The sequence below is a fragment of the Dipodomys spectabilis genome, unplaced genomic scaffold (genome assembly GCF_019054845.1).
Source record: "Dipodomys spectabilis isolate Male_0828 unplaced genomic scaffold, ASM1905484v1 ptg000004l, whole genome shotgun sequence".
Taxonomy (NCBI): domain Eukaryota; kingdom Metazoa; phylum Chordata; class Mammalia; order Rodentia; family Heteromyidae; genus Dipodomys; species Dipodomys spectabilis.
The window spans coordinates 12,266,170-12,282,024 of record NW_024870681.1 but is presented as its reverse complement, the minus strand read 5'-3'; the positions used below and the strand labels follow the sequence as shown (position 1 = coordinate 12,282,024).

At 48.6% G+C, this 15,855-nt stretch overlaps 1 protein-coding gene across 3 annotated transcripts in view; it reads left to right on the top strand.

Annotated features, from left to right (window-relative positions):
* The window catches only part of Gas7 (growth arrest specific 7), a 207,691-nt gene extending 192,817 nt beyond the window's left edge, over positions 1 to 14,874 (top strand). For all 3 annotated transcript variants that reach the window (XM_042693708.1, XM_042693716.1, XM_042693725.1), the window contains 5 exons: positions 5,920 to 6,048; positions 6,427 to 6,550; positions 9,130 to 9,209; positions 10,598 to 10,696; positions 12,044 to 14,874. In XM_042693708.1, coding sequence (XP_042549642.1) covers positions 5,920 to 6,048; positions 6,427 to 6,550; positions 9,130 to 9,209; positions 10,598 to 10,696; positions 12,044 to 12,157 — 546 coding nt within the window. In that variant the 3' untranslated portion in view covers positions 12,158 to 14,874. The remainder of the gene's footprint in view (positions 1 to 5,919; positions 6,049 to 6,426; positions 6,551 to 9,129; positions 9,210 to 10,597; positions 10,697 to 12,043) is intronic.
* Positions 14,875 to 15,855: the final 981 nt, after the last annotated feature.

The window sequence follows — 15,855 nt, the reverse complement described above, 5'->3', positions numbered from 1 at the left end:
AACTCCTTCTATTTGATTTTTAAGACATTAGCACGCAGACTTTTCTGAGGACAGGGAGTGTATAGCTCCTTCTTACTCCATCTCAGTAAGTAAGGAAGCACCCAGCTCATAAGAGAGGAGTAATAAGTATTGCCAAGTCGGGCGTCGGTGGCTCACACCTGTAATTCTAGCTACTCAGGAGACTGAGATCTGAGGATCACCGTTCAAAGCTAGCCTGGGCAGGAAAGCCCATGAGACTCTCATCTCCAATAAATCACCAGAAAACCAGAAGTGGTGCTGTGGCTCAGAGAGCTTTGTGAGGAGTTGGGGTGGGAAGGAAGACCCACACCATCACCATTGCTTCGAAAGGATGCTACTTTTTGTGCCATGAGCTGACAGCCAGATGTGAAAATTGGGGGAGGGGGCTCCCCACTTCTTGCGTAGCTTCCAACAGGTTATTTCTATGCTGGGGATCATGAAACACTTTTCTAGTTCCCAGAGAAGCTGAGCTCTCACTATCTGAGCTCACAACAGTGCCCTTCTCCCCATCTCCACCATCGCTGGTAGACATAGCCAGCTAGAGACTGGGGGGATGAATGGGAGGCTGCTGCTGTGCGCAGTGGGGCCATAAGCCAGATCAGGAGCTTCGGGAAAGTTTGGTGGCATTTTCTTCCCATGGCCAGGACCTCTCATTTACCACCATGTAGACTTTAACACAGGTGGCAAGATGTTCTTTCATTGCTAGCTGCTAGTGGCTCACACCTGTGATCCTAGCTACTCAGGAGGCTGAGATCTGGAGATCAAGGTTTGAAGCCAGTCCAGGCAAACAAATCGGAGAGACACTCATCTCCAATTAACCAACAGATAACCAGAAATGAGCTGTGACTCAAGAGATAGAGGGCCAGCCTTGAACAAAAATAGGGTGAGTGCCTAGATCCTTTGTTAAAGTCCTGGGACCAGCACATGCTCATTCTTGGTCTGTCTGTCTGTCTTGTCTGTCTGTCCTGTCCTGTCTGTCTGTCCTGTCTGTCTGTCTGACTATGTCCTATCTGTCCTGTCTGTCTGTCTTGTCTGTCTGTCCTGTCTATCTGTCCTGTCTGTCTGTCCTGTCTGTCTGCCTGTCTGTCTGTCTGTCTGTCTCTCTCTCTCTCTCTCTCTCACACACACACACACACACACATACACACACACACACACACACACACACACACACACACACACACAAATGCTCTCAGGTGCACAGGACAGGACAGAATTCATATCTCTTGACTTTATCATCCACATTACAAGACAGCCGCTCCACTCCACAAATGAGAAGGGACAGAGAGGATGTCCCAGGCCCTCTCCCACAACCGAGTGGCCCCAGTCACAGAGCGGGTAACAGAAGGCCCAGCAAGTGCAGGACTTGACCCCTAGGCCTTTGCTTCCTACAGTGCCAGCTTTGCAACCGTGGTGGTTAAAACACAGGACCCTGGGGCTGGAGATGCAGCTTTCCCATTGGAGAGCACTGGCTTCCAACTCCCAGACCACACAAACAGAATTGTTAACACTTGGCTCTTGAGGGATGCTCTGCCCTTCTGGGAGTGGCCACAGTGGGGTACAGGCTGGTCCCCCAAATGGTCAGGCATTTAAACCAGTGTTCACAGAGCAGGGTAGAGTTCACATTCATCCACTCAGAGGCTTATGAAGAAGGATCTCCAAATACCCCAACAGACTTGGCCATGGGAACTTCTGCTGCTTCTAGTCTCATTGTCCCTACTGGCCATCTAGTGGCCTCTTGGCAAGAGGAAGGGAACTCCCAGGATGTGTGTGTGCGTGGATATGTGTTTGTGTGCGTGTGCATGTGCACATGTGCCCTGGATCATGAAGCTACATACACATCAAAGCTGTTTTCAGATCTGCCCCCAAAAGACATATTGAAATTCTGCTCTGCAAGTTTGCCGTCAGGGGTAAAAGCTCTTTAAGAAATGTAATTTCGTTACGGCAATCTTTATGGCTTTTCTACTCTACCCAACCAAGCTATTGCTGATCGCAACAAGTGGCTGAAGAGATGAGATTGCTTTATTCCTAAAGAGCTTTACCTTGCTCCAACGGAAGGAAGGAGGATTGGAAATTTTCCTGCTGCTGGCTGGAAATTTAATTATGCGATACAAGCCATGCATGCAGTCAGATTTGCAGGGACAGGGGAGGGAGGATGAAGAGTTTTAGCTCAGCGCTGTCTCTAACAAGCTTTGCAACCTAGGGCAAGTCACTTAGCAGCCGCCAGATTCCATTTCTTCAGGTGTGAAATGAGAATCTTGGACTAGACTGTCCCATGAAGCTCACGGAAAGTGGCCCTTGGCCACCCCCAGCACACGTCGATACCCTTGTCACGCCCATGCCTGCTCATACATATTCATGCACATAGGTGGCAGAAACGGATATTTCCTGACCCAGGACTTAATCCTCTGCCTGAAATGCTCTGTTATCTTCTGTCCAAGTCTGCTCTGCTCTTTTCTCCAAAGAACTGGTCTTGATCCATTAAAGTGACTTCCATGCTCTCAGTCATCACTCAGCGTTTTAACAATGCTGGATGTCAGAAATCCCACCTGCAATTCTGAATTTCTCCTGTTCTTCTCTCATGGTGTATGATTGCAAAGGAGTGGAAGACAAGAAGAGCTGAAGGTTGGAAAGGAATCAGGCTCTTCTGGTACTGGGCCAGGCTGCTCACAGAGTCACACTGTCAGAAGGGACTTCTGACTAAGTACCTAGAAAGCAAAAGCTCTTGCAAGCTAAGAATGGGTATTAAAAGCTACCAAGCCAGCTTGTTAAAGAAAAAGATTAGATATTCAAAAAGTACTTAAGACGCACTGGATACCATGGCTTACGCCTACAATCCTAGCTACTCAGGAAGCTGAGATTTAACATCAAGGATGCATGCCAGCTTGGGCAGACAAATTCATGAGATTATCACCAATGAACCAGCAAGATGTTGGGACAGGGTCATGTCTCAAGTGGAAGAGACAGCCTTGAGCAAAACAGTGGAAAGTAGGATCTCTTGAGTTTAAACCCCAGTATCAGCACACACATGTGCATGTGCATGTGCATGTGCATGCTCATGCACACACACACACACACACACACACACACACACATTTATGACTGAGCCTGAGAGTTCTCATCATTGCTTGTGCAGTCAAATCCCCTCCATCAGATGGCAGCATTGCTTCCTGAGCATTATTTGGAATTGGGGGAAAGCCTTTTGTTACATTCACTGGGTTCATGCCACAGAGCCTGAGCTGGGGCTTCATGCTGGGCATCCTTCCAAGTCACTGAAGGGCTCATGAAGGTCTGGCAGTCACTCATTTACCAGGTTTTCAAAGAGAGCTAGAGTTTCTGAGTCAACAGCCGATTTAGCCTCCTCGCCCCAGGAGTCGGGAGCTGGTTCCCATAGCAACTAAATTCCACCACTCCTACTCAGCAGATGCCTCCTCTGTCTCTGTACAGAGGTGTAGTAGTGCCATGTCTGGCTATAATTGAACACCAGGGACTGGCTAGGTGATAAGGAATAGAGGTTCACTTAGATCACAATGGCGGAATCTGAGAAAGTCCAAGATCAAAGACACCTGGCGTCTGCCAAGAGCTTTCCCATGGTGTCATACATGGCAGAAGGCAACACATGGCCAGACAAAGCCAGCATGTAGGTTCAGATCTCCTCAGGGTCCCCTCCTGGGTATCCCCAGCCCAGCAATCTCATGGAATCCTAATTGGGACACGGTCAAGAGGGTAGGAAAGGGTGCATGTGCGACATCTTACAAACACCACCAGGTGGGGATATTCTCCTATGGAAGGGACGTTCTAGAGGCTCAAAATGGACAAGAGACATTTATAACCCATAGCAGGAGGAGCTCCCCAGCTGGAGGGCCAGCAGGCCTCTAAGACCCAGCAGTCTAAGCAGGTTGTCCCTGTTAGTCACCCCCAAAGCAGTGGTCTTCCCACCCTGAGGATGGACTGCTTAGACATCCATCACTCTCTGCAAGGAATGAAGGAATCTTACCCTGCTGTAGACATGGTCAGACACTGTCCCCAGTTAGTGGGCAAGCCAGCTGTGGCCTCTGGCCCTGGGTTTAGCCTACAAGCACACAGTGCTAGCCATCTCCAGGGGCAGGGAGAGAAGGACCCTGGAGAGAAGAAGAGAGGAGGGGAGAGGAGGGGAGAGGAGAGGAGAGGAGAGAGGAGTCACAAAGCCTCAGCTGAAATGGCACCTACTTGAAGCGGTGGAGTGGTGCTAATCACAGGCACCTTTGGGATGGATGGAGGCTAGGATGGGGACCCCTAGGGAGGATGGCTAGTAAGATTATAGAAGGCCAAGACCCAGGGCAAGGGTCTGGGAAGCTGGGTTAGGGGATCTGGAAAGCTGAGTGGATAGGATTCCAGGCTGAGTGAGAGCAGAGAGCTATGGGTTTGGGGAGGCTGAGGAGTAAGCACGCAAGTGTTAGGCTGTCTCCTACCTCTGGCTTTGATCAGAGCAGCCTTTCATTGATCTAGTTTTTGTTTTTGGGTTTTGGATTTTTTTTTGTTTTAAAGAATATATTTTGTCATCTCCGATTGCAGAAGGTCACATCTGTATTCGTAGCTACTGGGGAGGCTGAGAATGAGAAGATTGTGGTTTGAGGCCAGCTCCGGCATCAGTAAATGGGAGACTCTATTTTTAAAAAATAATAATGAAGGTAAAAGGAGCTGAAGATTTGGCTCACATGATAAGAGTACCTTTCTGGAAGTACAAGGCCCCAAGGTCAATGTCATAGAAAAGCAATAACAATCAATGAAAAATAAAATAAATATCATCTCACAATAACAACACACCTCCCAAAAATGTCCTAAGAACATATTCTCAAAAAGAGGTGGAGTGGGATGAGAAAAGGCGAAGAGAAGGCAAACAGGTATCAGTGGCTCCCACCTGTAACCCTAGCTACTCAGGAAGCTGAGATCTGAGGATCACAATTCGAGGTCAGGGCAGAACAGTCAGTGAAACTCTTATCTCTAATAAACCAGTGAAAACCTGGAAGTAGAGGTGTGGCTCAAGTGGTAGAGTTCCAGTCTTAAGTGGAAAAAGCTAAAGGATTAGCTCCCGAGTGCTGAGTTCAAGCCCCTCTACCAGCAGAGCAAAAGCTGAAAAGCTCAGTGCCAACCAACTCTTCTCAAAGCAGGAGTCTCTTCCCCTATCCCTCAGAACACAATACAGTTCCTTGGGTGGGGACAGACAGTGTACCTGTGCCCGGTTCCAGCTCCTTGACTTGAGAAGACCTCCCAGGGGTACTGCTTAGGAATTTGCCCTCATGAGTTCCCAACAGGCCCCAAGCAAGCACCCTCTATAGATTCCTAGAGATTTGGAGCAGGTCCCTGTCATCGGCCCGGAGAAGACAGTAAGCAGGAATTATCCAGGCTGTCACCTAACACTAACCTAATTAAGCAGAGTCCTTTCAATCACTATTTGTTGAGCTGAAGGCAGTGGTGCCTGTAGTTCCTGTCCCCAGAAATTCCCGGTTTCGAAAGTACAAGAGAGAGACATGACCACGCAAAGCCACTCGAGAAGTAAGTGGTTAGTCATTAGCTCGATGTAGCCAATTACCAGTGCATGCGTGTCGTACACCATAAACGTATGCAAGAGAAATTGAAAAGAGATAGATTTTGGAGAGGCAGCTGTTGTAGACACTTAGAAGAGGAAACATTTAGGTGATGGGGGAAATTGGAACGTTCCAGACTCACCTGTGTTCTTCCAAAATATGAATGGTGGGCCTGGGACCCACGGTGACATGTGTACACTGAGGTTACATAGCTGCCCCTGTCCCAGACCTTCCTGCCCTGCCAGGGATGGAGGCGTCCCTCCCTCCTAGCTGCCCATCCTGCTGCCACGGCTGTGCCCAGGCCTGACTGCGGCCTTCCCACCCTCCTCCCCAGCTCCACAGCGAGGTGGAAAAGCCCCTGATGAACTTCCGGGAGAACTTCAAGAAAGACTTGAAAAGGTGCGACCACCACATCGCCGACCTCCGCAAACAGCTGGCCAGCCGCTACGCCTCCGTGGAGAAGGTGAGGGATGGGACCGAGTGGCTGGGTCACACACGGAGGCTTTGGGGGAAAGCCAGCTGTGGTTCTGGGTACTACCCAGAGACCTTTGTTCCCATATGGCGGGATAGTGGGGAGGTCAGAGAACTCTCTTCTATACAAGTGGTAGGTGGGGATCACTGCCCTGGGAGCCAGTGGGAACAAGGAGAGGACTGCAGGTGCACTGGGGATTCTGGTGAGCACATGAGGCATTTTTATGAAGGATGTGGTGCTGGTATCCATGGGGCTGCGATGTCTGGGATCTCACCTGCAGGGGGAGCCCTCCCCCCCCCCCGCCCCCCCCCCCCCCCCGCCCCCCCAACACACACACAGCAGGCTCTGTGACCTGTCACTGTACCACAGGCCCGGAAAGCCCTCACAGAGAGACAGAGAGACCTGGAAATGAAGACCCAGCAGCTGGAGATCAAGCTGAGCAACAAGACAGAAGAGGACATCAAGAAGGCGAGGAGGAAGTCCACACAGGCTGGTGAGGCCCCTGCTACCCCCGGGGAGTGGCGGGGGAGTGGGGTGGCTGGAAATGGGCCTTCAGAAAGCTGGCATCTCTTCTGTGCCAGTTTTTTCCCTTCATCTCCCTCCAGCACCTTGTCTTCTCTCCTGTCTGTGACCAGGGATCTTAAAGGACAAGATGTGGGGGGTAGAAGGGAAGTTGGCCAGGCTGTTCCCAGGCCCTGGTCAGGGCCTCCTGGCCTGGCCTTTCTGCTTTCCCACTCTAGTTCTCTATCCAAGAGTGGACACATCCCACCTGCACCAAGAGTGCAGGGTCCTGGCTCTGCTAAGATCACAGAAGTGCACCCCCAAAACACCTGAACTTGCCCATCTCTCCAAGCAGGGATAGGATGATTAATCAGCCTTCAGAATCACCCACATTCCCCGCAGTGTGTTGGTTTCTGCTGCCACCTAATGGATGAACTATGTAGTACACAAGGAGCAGGGAAAGGGCTGGTTAGAACTGATAAAGCAATTCAGTGTGTGTCTCTAAAAGAAGCCGGGTTTTATGACATGTAAAGACAACACATATCTCTGGGATTCAGATGTGTGTTATGGAATTAGTGTTTGGATGACATTCAGGTCCCTTTCATCTTAACTCCTAGTGAGAGTTATAATTAATTTTGTTATATAACAAAGCAGCCACGCTACAGACATTTTGAAATCAAATGGAACAGAAATAAGCCAACCAAAAAAATGTGGTATAAGCATAAGCATTTACTGCATAGATCTGACAGTTCACAATGATAAGTCACTGGGTCCAGAGAATTATTAAAATCCATAATATAGGTCTTGGGAATAAGAAGGGGATCAGAGAAAGAAGAGGTTTAAGTTAGTTTTATTTATTTTTAAAAAGCTACATGCTAGTGTCTATGCCTGTGATCCTAGCGACTCAGGAACCTGCAATCTGAGGATCAAAGTCAGCCTGGGTAGACAAATCCATGAGACTTTTATCTCCAATTATCCAGCATAAAGCTAGAAACAGAGCTGTGGTAGAACACACCATCCTTGAGTGGGGGAAAGAAAGCTAAGGGACACAGCCCAGGCCCTGAGTTCAAGCCCAAGGACCAGCACTAAAGTGAATAGTCTTATTGCAAAAACAATGCAGGTACATGGCAAACATTTTAAATATTTTAACACTCCCACAATAATACAAAGTATTATTTGCCAGAAATGCTTCCTAACGTTTTAATTTTTTATATTACTTAAGTTGTTCAGAATGGATCATTACATTGTCTTCTGAACTAATTTTTAATTAACATATCTGAGAAACAGCCCTACTTAATTTCCTCTAGATCTACTTACATATCCATTCATTTATATCACGCCTAATTTTTACTTAAAGTAACTACTTTATTTAATTGCACATGTAAAAGAGCTGAGGGAAGGGATAACCTTCCCCCTCTACTCCCCCCACACCCCTCCCCCCTTCCTCCCCCCCCCCCCACATGTAGCCCCACCCTGGGACTACCAAAGGGCAAGGTACAAACGAGACCTATCATAACTATAACTCTGTGTGTGTGTGTGACAAGATCTGAATTTAGAGAGAATTTAGATGGCTCAAACGGTTTTATTCAGTTCAGTGAGTATTTCCAAAGCACTTTCACAGAGGGTCCCCACCGGTAATATTTTTGAATATCTGTTCCACAAATGCTTAGCACTGCCTTCTTGACAATCATTGGGCATAGGCATAAAAAAATACTTTGAAGCCAGGCACTGGTGGCTCATGCCTGTAATCCAAGCTACTCAGGCAGCTGAGATCAGAGGATCACAGTTTGAAGAGAGCTCAGGCAGGAAAGTCTGTGAAACTTTTCTCTCCATTTAAGCACAAACATGTCAGAAATGGAGCTGTGGTTCAAGTGATGGAGCATTAGCCTTCAGCAAAATAGCTCAGCTCAGAGATAGCACCAAGGTCCTGAGTTCAAGCCCCATGACTGGCACAAAATAATAATAATAATAGTTTGTTTTTTAATCTGCATTTCTCTATGAGCAGAGTTGAGCATTTCAAAACAGATTTAGAAAAGTGTTTTCCTTTTGTTTTTCCCTCCCCATTTTTTTGTTGAGTGGTTGGTCTTGTTCTTACTGACTAATTGTCAAAGATTATGCTTGGGAGATGAACTGTTACCTGAATTATAACTATTTTACTAAAGTTATATTTTATCTTATAATTTGGTTCTTTTTTGCAGTACTGGGGTTTGAATTCAGGTCCTAAAGCTTGCTAGCCAAGAACTTTATCACTTGAAGAACTACTTCAAATAATTTTGTTCTTTGTTTTTAAAAAATGATGTTTTTGTTCTTTATTCATCTAGTTTTTGTTTCTATTTTTCTGTCTAGTGTTTTTCTCCATGTGTCTCCATTTGGGGGGGAAGCCTAATAGAAAGAATTTCTTTCCAAGATATTCTTCTCTCTAGTCACTTTTTTCCTACATTTTTTTGGGGGGATGCAGGTGAGGAGGATCATCCCTGAAGAGAGGAGAGAGTGTAGACGTGGGCACAGGTGTAGAAGACCAGCCCTGAGGAGAATGGGTGGAATGCAATGGCTGCCATTTTTTTTTTCCAGGAGACGACCTTATGAGATGTGTGGACCTCTACAACCAGGCTCAATCCAAGTGGTTTGAAGAGATGGTGACCACCACTTTGGTACGTGACCAGAGATATGGGAGCATGCCAGTACCCAGGCTGGCACACAGGGAGCCCTGAACAGCTGGCGGTGTGCATAGGGAATGGTATGGAGGTGACCGAAATCACTAGACCTGTTCCAGTTGTTGGAGTTAAGACCTCAGTCTGGGCCTGTTCATGCATTGAAACCCCTCATCTGTCACCCCTGCTATATGACTTCCTTGGGGTGTCCACTGGGGAGGGGTTAAGGTTATCCAGAACTTCCCTAAGTTGAACAGATAGAGACCCTTTTATGACAAACAGCCAAGCAGTAGAGTGACCTCACTCCTACCCCTACCACTGCCACAGACAGATCCTTAGCAAGGGGGAATGTAAGGAGGCCTCTCTGATCAAGACAGTAGGCCTCCCCAGTGCAATCCTGAATATTCTATAAGAAGCAGTGTCTCTTGATTGGCCAGGACCTGCCCGCAAAGGGTATTGAAGTGTGACTGATGAGAGAGGAGACAGTGTGCCAGTTGCTCACCTTCTCACGTCACCATCCACAGCCACACCTGTCCATCTAACACAGGCCCAAGTGGCTGCCTCCCTAAGGAGCCAGTCCACCAGGGAGATTAGAGGTCTCCCCAAGGTCAATGACCTGGTTCTCCTCCATATTAAGCTCCCAATTAAGCCCCCTGCTTTACTCCCCTTCCTGGTTAATCACCTGGGCTCTGACCTAGTTATGCACAGCATAACAGCCTAATCCCCTAAATTCATACCAAAGACATGGAACCACTTAGAAATGAAAGGACAAGCCTCTTCTCTTCCCTTCCACACTGGGCTGCTCCACTCCCAGCCTGCTCTGAGTTCCCTGCCAGGTTTCTGCTCCATCCCCTAGCACTAAAGATGGGCATGAAGCTCAAGGTCAAGGAGTCTGAGCCACCCAGAGGCTCCCACATGTCTTCCGTTGCTCTGCCCTATCAGGGCTGGGGTTGTGCAGATGTACGATCGTCATTAAGAACACGGCAGCCCCTGGTTTAAGGCCTGGCCTTCCCATAGTTGTTCATCACTTTGGGAAAATGTTATCATCCCCTGGCTAGGAGAACAGGGCTGATCCCAGAAGCTCCCTAGGGAAACCCTAATGAGGTCATTTGGGGGAATCTGTGTGAGGCTTTTCATCCTACATTTGGCAGATCTCTCACATTGAGAAAGTAGTGTCGGTCCCCATAATCTTCTTCACCCCAGAGAAGGATTTCTTCTCCATCAGATCCCAGAGCCTCAGATACAATTGAGGGCTAGCAGATAGGGTCTTGTATGGAAGGCACAGCATGGTCTGAGACCTGCACAGGATGGTCTGGGACCTGTATAAGGGTCAGGCCTTAAACTTAGGGCATATGTTTAGGAGTTTCTGGTCTTTCCTGTCCTGGCAGGAGCTGGAGCGGCTGGAGGTGGAGAGAGTGGAGATGATCCGGCAACATCTCTGCCAGTACACACAGCTGCGGCACGAGACGGACATGTTTAACCAAAGCGTGAGTGTTCCTCCACCCCGCCCCCCAGGCCCTGGCCGGCAGGAACCTCTGGAGACAAAGGGCTAAGGGGACACCCACCTGGGTCCAGGCCATGGCACCTTAGAAGGCTGCTACAAATGAACCTGGCCCAAAGTAGGCAGCAACCAGCTGTTGCTGCTTGCAGATGACCTGTTGGGATCTACTTGCCAGGACTGTCCACCCTGTGATCTATCCTAGGGTGGAACATAGATGTCCCTGTGTGAGCCATTGCAATAGTTAAAATAGCTAAAAATGTTATTGCCTGCCATGGTGAATTTCTCCTTTTTTTTTTCTTTTAAAAACTATTTTATTGTTATTATAAAGGTAATGTACAGAAGGGTTACAGTTACATATGTCAGGTAAAGAGTACATTTCTGGGGCTGGGAAGGTGGCTCAGTGGTAGAGCGCTTGCTTTGCAACGCATGAGGCCCTGGGTTCGATTCCTCAATACCATATAAGCAAAAAGAAAAAAGCCAGAAGTGGCACTGTGGCTCAAGTGGTAGAGCGCTAGCCTTGAGCTGAAAAGCTGAGGGACAGTGCCCAGGCCCATAGTTCAGGCCCCACAACGGGACCCAAAAAAAAAAAAAAGAGTAGATTTCTTTTTAGACAATGTCCCCCCTTACTTCTCTCCCAGTTTTTCCTTCCCATCTCCACCCACAAGTTGTATAGTTCATTTTCAATATCGTGTCTAGTGACCACTACTGCTGCCTTTGTTCACCCTTCTGTCCCTCCATTTCTGTGGAGAATTTCTTAAAGGAAGGAAAAAGCGAAGCAACCCTGAACAACTACAACTGATAAATGTATTCAAAGCACCTAAAGTCATTCTCTTGGCCGGTGTGAAGACACACCTAGAGGCAAAGGTCACAGCTGTGAGTCTTTTTTGCCAGTCTTGGGGTCTGAACTCAGGACTTGGGCACTGTCCCTGAACTTCTTTTGCTTAAGGCTAGCACTCTACCACATGAGCTACAGCTCCACTTCCAGCTTTTCCTGTTTTTATGTTGTACTGAGGAATCGAACCCAGGGCCTCATGCACACAAGGCAAGCACTCTACCACTGAGCCACCTTCCCAGCCCACAGGGGCACATCCTTTAAAGCTTTTTGCCCTCTCATCCAGGCCTCGGATTTGCAGAGTGGCAAGCAGAATGAGCACCTGTCCTAGGCTCCATCCAGTTCTTGTGGCCTTCAGATGGGCCTCCCATGGGGCCATGGAACCTTCTAGAAAGGCTGCTCAAATCAGTGCTTGAGCAAGAGCAGCATGGTTTGGGGAAGACATCCTTAGCTCAATTGCCACCACCTCTGACGGTGTCCCCTCTTCTCTGTCCCTTGCAGACAGTCGAGCCTGTGGACCAACTGCTTCGAAAAGTGGACCCAGCCAAAGACAGGGAGCTGTGGGTCAGAGAGCACAAAACGGGCAACATTCGCCCCGTGGACATGGAGATCTAGACCTGCCTGCGCAGCCCGGGGGATCCTGCCTGGGAGAGAGGCTGGTGGGGCCCATGGAGAAACGGTGGTGGCTCCTGCTGGGTGGAGCTGCCCCTTGTCTGTTCTCCAGGGTCCACTGAGGAGAAGGGAAAGAGCTGGTGATTCCAGAAAAGCAACCTGGCCCAATAGGGGTGTGGGGGAGGTGGCAGTATATTCCCAGGCCTTGAAGATGGACCCACAGCCCTGCCCTTGTTTCCAAGACTAAGCCTCCCCAACTCCTGCCCTGTGCTTGTCATTCTGAGAACAAACTAAGGCTGGAACTCTGTGGCCCCCAACTCAGCTCCACAGGGGTGGCTGTCCCATGCTGGTGCTCCTGGATGCCCAATACTCACCCTCCAACTGGCCCCTTTGTCTCTAGGGCTTTGAAAAACCAGAGAAGTCTTGATCCAGCCAATGTCAGGGTCAGAATCGTGGCTAGAAGGCACCATTTCACAGCTCACAGCTCACATCCAGATTTTTTTTTCAGCCCTCTCCTATTTTCCCATTGCATTCTGGGAGCCCACATCTGGCTTTTCTCGGGTCACGTTTCATCCCCAGGGGTCTTGGGAAGGAGACTTGGCTCCTGTCTTCCCAGATCAAGCCTGCCTGGAAAGGGCAGGATAGGACTACCTCATTCGGCACATCAGCCCAAAGTCAGAGCATGGGTTGAATCCTGGTTCCTAGCAGATCAGGCATCAGCCCCAAACCCCAATCCACCCATCAGCTCAGCCTGCTAGCCTGCTCAAGAAAGCCTCCTACCCCTGCCCTGGCCCACTACCCTGCCCAGGCCTCAGCCAGCTGGGTAGAGACATCCTGGCTTGCATCAGAGGCCAGCAGGCACAGAGGGGCTAGCGAGGATCTATCTGTAGCCATGTCCCCTGCACCCTGAGCTAGCCTGGTCACCGCCCTCCCAGAGATGTCATCAGGCTGGGACTGTCCCCTAAGGGATACAGGTCAGGACACATCATTGTGATTCCCCAGATGACAGGGTTTGGAATGGCTGTTCCTTGTATCAGACTGTCTTAGGACTGCTGCGGTAGGTCGTAAACCATCTCGGGAGTGTCCTGCCACCTGGCCTCCAGCTCCTCCAGCTCCTAGCTCTGTGCTGGGCCCTATGCCTCCTTTCCTCTGCTCATCTTCCCCGAAACGTCCTGAGTCCCATGTAACCAGACATGCTTCTAGCCCTGGGCCCAGCACCCCCTTCCCCTTCCGTCTTTCCCTCAAAGAGTCTAAAAGTATTAGCCGAGGGGCCAGGCAGATGTCCCACAGAGAGCAAAGGGGTGGGGAGGCAGATGCTGGCTGCATCCTAAAGCCCAGGGATCCATCTTTCTTCATCTTTCCCATTGATGACTATGAATTTTGCCCATCCATCCCCCAAGGGGGCAGAATGCTACCAGCACCAGTGTGCGATCTTTCTCTGTCTGACATGTTAATAATGAATGACTTAATGAATCTTGAATCTTTCTCCACCTTTTCTGTTGAATCAGAATTGCTCTCCCGGTGGTTCCTATTAGAAAGACACCTAACATACTAAAGCAAACTAAGCCTTGTCCCTGATTCTTATTGAGATATCCCCAACCACAGAGACCAGCATGAAGGAAGGGTTCATTAAAACCAAGGGTGGGAAGCTGCTTGGAAGATCTAGGCTGAGCTCAGACTACCAATATACTGATATACCAGCTACCAATTTTAGGATATTATTTGTTGGTTTCTTTATTTTACAAAGGGTGCTCGTGGTCATTGTAGTATGGCTTTGTGAGCTAATTTATGGATGCTTGCCAAATACTCAAAGCCAGTGTGGCTCTGTACTTAATAACACAGCTGTTTTGAGGGCAAAGTGGCAATTGTGATATTGTCTTCTCATTCCTGCTAGAGGGGTCCGGAGCCTTCTGAGCTGCCTTGCATCTTCTGCCTCAGCCTGAGCAGCCTGGGTCTAGACCAGCCCATTCTGAGAACATTCTCTCCTCCTCATCTTCTCCTCGGCTTCTTCACCTAGGCCTTTCTGTTTTACTTTCTTCATTCTCTGGTTCATTCATTGAGCATTCACTTAAGGTCAGGCAATGTGCTAAGAAGACAAGGTACGGCTGGATCATCTGCGAAGCCCACAAACTCTTGATCCATGGAGACTTTCCTTCTCCAAGGAAATCTTGGTAGTTACCTTCACACTCTCTGCAGAAAATTTAGGTGTTCAGGGGTTCTCTTGCGTTGATTCAACTGCATTCATTCATGGTGGGGGGGAGGGAAGGGCTTAGGCTATGAGAGGATCTGGCTTGGGTTTCTTCAGGATGGGTGAGCATGCGTTGTCCAGGTAGAAAAACAGATGAAGGCCTTCTGTGTGTGCCCGCCTGGGAGACCTGCTGCACTTAAGCTTTGTCTGTGGGAGCCTGGTTTTAAATCTCGAAGATGAAAGCATTCAAAGTGAGGTCATTGCCATGACAACTGCTAGGCAGAGCTACTTGTTACCTTTCATTTCCTCTAGTGCTTTTGAGTAAGACTAGCATGCACAGAACAGTGGACGGTATGCATCACTGTGCTAAGTGTGGGTCACACCACCCTTCCTACTTCCACTTGACCACCTCCTGACCTAGGTCTAGAATAGGAGGCTCTGCACTATTCATTGGGACTGATTAAACTGCCAAAGCGAACAGACTGTACAAATTCATCCCCGGGGATTTGTTTCTATTTCTCTTGTGGACAAACCAGTCGATGACTAGATTTAGTAGATGGGGAGCATAAAAAAAAAAATCTTGGCTGAGCCAAAGTCCCCTCTTGGAGACATAAGCCATTAAAATTCAAAAGATATCAAAGACCCTGGTTTGTGGAGGTGATTTTACTCCCAGCAGTGAGTGAGCTTTGACAGGGAGAGTTTAGACAGGACTCTGGAGAGCTGTTCGTGCTGTGCAGACAGGGAAAAGCACTTTATAGTTGTTACGTGGAGACAGATGAGCAGCCTGTTGGCTTGGCCATCGTATTCCCATAGTTCTACCCACCCCTGCAAAGTTCACTGCTACCTTCTTTCTCCAGGGTAACTAATATACAATTTGCCACAAGTATTCAGTCAGTGACTTTTGACAAACTTAAGTGGTCTTCTAACCACCACCAAAATCAATACAATATTTCTGTTGGTCCCCCCCAGATACCTTGATATCTAAATTGTGGTCGATTCCTTCCTCTTACCTTACTGGACCAGCAACCCTGCCAAGGTTCTGACTCTATAATGTTGCCTTTCCTAGAATGCCATATAAATAGTCACTCTGATATAACCTTTGAATCACTCATGATGTTGTGTGTGTGTGAGACAGTAATGTGTTCCCTTCTTTAGAGCTGAGTTGTATTCCATTGCATGGATGGACCATACTGCTTCCTTAGTTTAAAAATGAGTCCTTTGAAGATTGCTAAGAGCTCCATCTGATTTGCACAACTGCATCCAACCTACGGTTCTCAGGCTTCTGTGCCCACCAGTGCTCCTTGAGGGGCGAACTCGCCTTTTTGGGCTCATGCTCACTTTGGCCCATGAAGAAAGCACAGATTGGAGAGAAGTAACAGGCAGGGTCTCAGTTGTTCTCCATCAGAGCAGGAAAATCAACGCCTTCCTGGGTTCTCCATTCAGTCCCCACTGACTTGGAACTCATGGAGCGCTGCGGAGGTAGCAGGCGAGAGGGAGGAGCGTGGTGAAATGG